Consider the following 5,921-nt stretch of genomic DNA (forward strand, 5'->3'; position numbering starts at 1 on the left):
TTAGACCTAAGAGTGAGGAGAGGGGGTCGCCCAGCTGTGCTCAGCGCCGGGCAGGAGGGGCATCCTGGGCTCCCCACCTGCTGACGCCTGCACGGGGGGAGCAGAGGGACACGCTGCTCGCGGGAGAGGCGCACTGGGCATTTGCTGGAGCCTCAAGGCACCAAGACCTGCTGTTCCCCGGGGCAGACAGAGGGCCCTGCCCAGCTACCTCTGCCCCTGGCCAGCCCAGCCCTGCCAGGTGCCTGCTGGACTTCTCAGCGGAGTTGTCCGGGCTGGTGCAGGACAGGGGGCGTGGGCTGGTGCAGGACAGGGGGCGTGGGCTGGTGCAGGACAGGGGGCTTGGGCTGGTGCAGGACAGGGGGTGTGAGCTGGTGTAGGACAGGGGGTGTGGGTTGGTGCAGGACAGGGGGTGTGGGCTGGTGCAGGACAGGGGGTGTGAGCTGGTGTAGGACAGGGGGTGTGGGCTGGTGCAGGACAGGGGGTGTGGGTTGGTGTAGGACAGGGGGCTTGGGCTGGTGCAGGACAGGGGGTGTGGGCTGGTGCAGGACAGGGGGTGTGGGCTGGTGCAGGACAGGGGGTGTGGACTGGTGCAGGACAGGGGGCTTGGGCTGGTGCAGGACAGGGGGCGTGGGCTGGTGCAGGACAGGGGGCTTGGGCTGGTGCAGGACAGGGGGTGTGGGTTGGTGCAGGACAGGGGGTGTGGGCTGGTGCAGGACAGGGGGCGTGGGCTGGTGCAGGACAGGGGGTGTGGGCTGGTGCAGGACAGGGGGCTGGGGCTGGTGCAGGACTGGGGGCGTGGGCTGGTGCAGGACAGGGGGCGTGGGTTGGTGCAGGACAGGGGGTGTGGGCTGGTGCAGGACAGGGGGCTTGGGCTGGTGCAGGACAGGGGGTGTGGATTGGTGCAGGACAGGGGGTGTGGGCTGGTGCAGGACAGGGGGTGTGGGTTGGTGCAGGACAGGGGGTGTGGGCTGGTGCAGGACAGGGGGCTTGGGCTGGTGCAGGACAGGGGGCTTGGGCTGGTGCAGGACAGGGGGCGTGGGTTGGTGCAGGACAGGGGGTGTGGGCTGGGCTGGTGCAGGACAGGGGGTATGGGCTGGTGCAGGACAGGGGGTATGGGCTGGTGCAGGACAGGGGGCGTGGGTTGGTGCAGGACAGGGGGTGTGGGCTGGTGCAGGACAGGGGGCTTGGGCTGGTGCAGGACAGGGGGCGTGGGTTGGTGCAGGACAGGGGGCGTGGGTTGGTGCAGGACAGGGGGCTTGGGCTGGTGCAGGACAGGGGTGTGGGCTGGTGCAGGACAGGGGGCGTGGCTGGTGCAGGACAGGGGGCGTGGGCGGTGTGGGCTGGTGCAGGACAGGGGGCGTGGGCTGGTGCAGGACAGGGGGTGTGGGCGGCACCGGATTCCTCCTGTTTAACGCTCTCCAAAGAGCAGCTTAGCCCCCCCTTTCCAGGCAGAACTGGGCCCGCTCCGCCGCCTGGCCGCGGAGGATGAGCACAGAGGGGACCCCCACACGGTCTCGCCACCCACACCACTCCCACGCCGGTGCCCATGTCTCGCCCCGGCAATGGGCCCAAGTGGAACCTGGAGCCTCCACTGCATTTCCAGACCGTTTCCTATCTGCTGTGTGGCTGGTGACTGGTGGCTTCTGCCTCCGGGAGATGCCCCCTCCTTTGAGGGGGACCCCAGGCGCAGGCAGCGTCAGGCTGCAGGGAAGGGCGCTGCTGTCGAGGCCTGGGCATGAGGGAGGAGACCGCGCGGGTGACGCGGGAATGTCTATTCCAGTCCACCGGGCACGGCTGGTGCAGGACAGGGGGGTGGCACATTATAAAACACCACGTCCACCGGCGGCAGGATTACTTACAGCGGCCGCGATGGAAGCGGACAGCCTTTCCATCACGCCTGCCGCTGCGCTTCAAGGCTGGCGGCATAAATACTGAGCAAATAAAGTTAGCCGGCATCTGAGCCTTTTAATGAATAAAGAGCAGCAGGCGGGCCTGGGGGGCGGGGAGCTGGGCACCTTCCCAGCGGGCACTGGGCAAGACAGTGTGCCAGCTCCAGGCTGGGTCCCTGCTGCCTCCCCCTGCCCCTTCCACAGCCCAGCTCGGCCCCCTGCCTGGGGGAGCTTCCTCAGCCTCCTCCCGCTCTGCTCCTGCCTCCTGCGGTGCCCGGGCTGCAGGGCTCCTGGGAAAGACCTGCCCGTGGCCTCGTGGCCTCGCAGGGCGCATCCAGTTTCCTAGGGAGTCGCATCCTCGCACCTGGCAGAGCCCTGGGGGTGGCTTATTGCTCTCAGGAAGGCTGAACCCCAGGTGCAGGACATGTGAGAAAAAATGATGCTAGGACCTTAAGAAGGGACTTTTAAGGTTGCTTTTGTAGTGAGAAGAAGAAGGTGCAGGTTTGCCAGTGGGCACAGAAGGAACAATGTTTGCTGGGGTCCAACCCCAGCAGGTCCAGGGGTTCCCAAAGGTGTAGACGGAGTTGGCGAAGAAGGAATGACACGGAGACAGCGTTCAGTTGATCAGCAGCCTAGCCAGGATCTCTAGCCAGGATCTCCAGCCAAGTTCTGGTCTGGATCTCCAGCAAAGTTCTGGTTAGGATCTCCAGCCAGGTTCTGTGTCCATGTTCTCTTGCTAGTTTCTCCAGCCAGGTTCTCCGGGTTCTCCAGCCAGGTTCTGTAGCCATATTCACTCGCTAGGTTCTCCAGCCAGGTTCTAGCCAGGTTCTCTAGCCAGGTTCTCTAGCCAGGTTCTCTTGCCAGGTTCTGTGGCCAGGTTCTGTAGCCAGGTTCTGTCTCTAGGTTCTTCAGCCAGGTTCTCTCGCTAGGTTCTGTCTCTAGGTTCTGTGGCCAGTTTCTGTCCAGGATCTTTTGCCATGTTCTCTCCAGCGAAGTTCTTCTGTCTCTAGGTTCTGTGTAGGTTCTGTGTCTAGGTTCTGTGTCCTGTTGTCTTGTTACATCTGTATTTATACCAGTTGATTCCAATCCTATCAATCTCTATTCCAAAGGTTAGGGCGTTTCTTATCTCCATTCCAGGGAGTAAAGATTATGTAGCTTAAGCATGATTGTTCGTAGTTAAAGTGATTGATTACCCGCCTGGCACTTAGTTAAGGGTTTTTATTCCCTCCATAACTTCAGGGGAAAATCCCTACCTGGGGAAACAACCTTTCTCAGAGAGGTGACCTTGGTTAAAACACATAGTGCCAAGAAGGTGAGCAAACATATTAAGAACAGTATGCCATATATGCCAGGTCCCTTGAAACAGCAAGGATGGACCGGCTCCCGGCAAATGTTCACGGAAGCTCAAGGTGGGCAGCAGAGCCCAGCTCAGTTGGAAAGAAGCGGGTGGGGTGGGATGGGACCCCCTGGTCTGCGGGATGCGAGCCCAGGGCCATCCAGGGATGTGAGGAGTCTCCTGGCGGGTGCTGAGAGCTGGCACTGCTGGGAGGTGGCCGGATCACTGAGGCCTCCGGGGAGCTGGCAGAGCGGAGTCGCTGTGAGCACAGAGAGGCAGGGATCCATGCAGGCCCCGCGGGAGGTCCAGCCCAGCCCCGGAGGCTAGCACAGCGTGGCACGGGTGGCCGTGGACACAAGACCAGTGAGGCTGGTCATCGAAAGTCAGGCTGGGGCCACCGGGCACCCTCACTCCAGACAAACCACCTCTCCTGGACGTACCCCCGGCCAGGGGGGTGCTTGGAACATGGGATGAGGGTTTCAGAATGTCACTTGTCATGGTCTTTCACGGCATTCCTGGGGACAAACCGGAGATCTGTACCCTGAAAGGTATCCGGGAAGGAGCGTACGTAGCAGGCCGAAGGCCAAAGGGGAAAGATAGATGCCTAATGGTTGAGATCGGTCTCGGCAAAGTTCTCGGGGTGTGGGATCCCCTGTCCTTCCCAGATGTGTTATCGGTGGCTTTGGTGAAGATGTAGAGGACATGCTCACACAAATGACCCAGAGCTTCAGGGGCCAGTACCTCATAGAGCAGTAACGAGACGAACTAGAGCGAGCACGGTAGCGCTTACCCTGTGCTGAGTTCTGTTCTAAACACATTGCACATGCTAACATTTCATTTTCTCAGCATCCTAATGAGATAGGTAACATCAGTCCCATTTTACAGACAAGTAAACTGAGAACGAAGAGCTAAAGGTAGCCCGTTGTAGAACCAGAATTTAGTGCCACACCATCTGACCCCAGAGCCTGTGCCCTTCACTCCTGGCTAGGAGAGAGACATGGCACAGAGCCATTCCAAAGGCTGGCATTCTGGGCAGGACGTGAGATGAAACCTAGTAGGCATGCGTGGGAATGGCCGTTTCTAGAACCAAAGGGCATCGAGACAGGAGGGGGTGACCTGTCTCCAGCACGTCTGAAAACAGCTCCTTCTCCCAAGTCAACAGCCAGGGGGCCCCCAGGAGCGCCCCTGGGGGTGGCAGTGTGCTGGCCCATCGCTGTGCGGCCAGGCTCCAAAGCTGTCAAGGACACGGACCAAATGGAGCGAGCCTGGCTGACGGAACCAGCAGAGAGGAACCTCCAACTGGAATAAGGAACTAAATAAGCTGACAGCCACAAGGGACAGTTGAACCGGAGACAAGTGGGGGGCGGGTGGTTGTCATCCTAGGAGCCCTGGAGCCCTGGCACCCCATCAGGGTGTGCTGGCTGCATCTCCAAAGCCAAGGCCCCGGGCAGGTGGACAGGGAGCTACATTTCGGCTCAGCCCAAGAAGCACTTTCTACCTCTTTAGGCATTTAGACTCTGTCCCCCCAGGGCCCACCAAGGGCTCCTGGCCTGAGCCTGGAGGGACTAAGTGATTGAGACTCAATTGAGCCTGAGAGGGGCAGGAAGGGGGGGCGGGCGGGGGGAGGGGAGGTCGGGAAGGAGGGGGGACAGACCACCAGGGTTTTATATCCAGTTTCAAGTCCTTTCTGCTTTGGAAACCCCACCGGCCCTCAGGCCCAGAAAAAGAGTAGAAAAAGAGCAGGCGGCTCTGTCCTGGGGACCCATTTCAGGGACAGGCCGCCCTGAAGAAGGCAGGGTTGGACCTACTATTTGTCAGAGACATGGAATGGCATAGCTGAGGCCTCAACCTCTGGACCTTCTGCCCACTGACCCCAAAGAATGCCTTGAGAGTTAAGCGGTTAAGACGACAAGTTTTTGGAACTAGACTCCCTGGGTTCAAATCTCTGCTCCGCCATCCATCAGCCGTGTGCCCCTGGGCAAGTCATTTTACCCTCTGGACTTGACTTCATCATCTATAAAATGGGAATAATAATAACAGAGTTTTCAGATTTAAATAAAGCCTTTATACTAGTGCCTGATTCCTAGTAAGTACTCTACATGCCAGCCAGTAATACTACTCTTTTTACAAGATTCTAACTAGAGCAATACAGTGAAGTGGTTTGAATTCCAGCTACACTGCCTATTAACTTTGTGATCTTGGCCAAGAAATCTAACCGTAACCATGAATTTTTTTTATTTCTAAAAATGATATAGTAACAGTACCCATCTCCTAGGGTGATTATGGGGATTAAGTGAGATTATGCCTGTGAAACACTTGACACACTGCCTAGAACAGGAGTCAGCAAACTATAGCACTCGGCCAGATCTGCCCACCTCCTGCTTTGTAAATGAACTTAGACTTGAACTCTGCCACACTCTCCTGTCTGTATGGTCTGTGCTGCTTTCGGGCTGCAAGGGCAGAGCTGACTCTGGCCCACAAAGCTGGGAGTATTTATTATCTGGCCTTTACTAGAGACCGTTTACTGGCCCCTGGCTAGGACCTAGTATGTGCTCATTAAATGCTAGTCGCTATTATTAATTGTCTTGCAATCCCCACAGTGTTTCATAGGAAAGATTGGAGCCAAGCTTGCCTAACAGGTAGCTTCTGAGAGAAGGTTTTATTTAAGATCTGACATGGTGGGGGGTATTTTGAAT

The 5,921-nt window shown here is 58.3% G+C and overlaps 1 protein-coding gene across 1 annotated transcript; it reads right to left on the reverse strand.

Annotated features, from left to right (window-relative positions):
• Positions 1 to 254: 254 nt before the first annotated feature.
• On the reverse strand, positions 255 to 1,926 carry LOC118664100 (extensin-3-like). The gene is made up of 2 exons (XM_036323972.1): positions 1,860 to 1,926; positions 255 to 1,069 (listed from the first exon to the last, which is right to left on the reverse strand). Exons 1-2 carry the CDS (start codon positions 1,924 to 1,926, stop codon positions 255 to 257), a joined length of 882 nt encoding a protein of 293 aa, XP_036179865.1.
• Between the last annotated feature and the right edge of the window lie 3,995 nt (positions 1,927 to 5,921).

Source organism: Myotis myotis, unplaced genomic scaffold (genome assembly GCF_014108235.1).
Source record: "Myotis myotis isolate mMyoMyo1 unplaced genomic scaffold, mMyoMyo1.p scaffold_m19_p_10, whole genome shotgun sequence".
NCBI classification, from domain to species: Eukaryota; Metazoa; Chordata; class Mammalia; order Chiroptera; family Vespertilionidae; genus Myotis; species Myotis myotis.

Excerpts from the sequence above, each read along its gene's own strand:
- LOC118664100 (XM_036323972.1), bottom strand. The coding sequence starts at position 1,926 with ATGCCGCCAGCCTTGAAGCGCAGCGGCAGGCGTGATGGAAAGGCTGTC. Across the intron at positions 1,070-1,859 it reads CCGCTTCCATCGCGGCCGCT|CCCAGCCCACACCCCCTGTC; the intron begins GTAAGTAATCCT and ends GTCCTGCACCAG.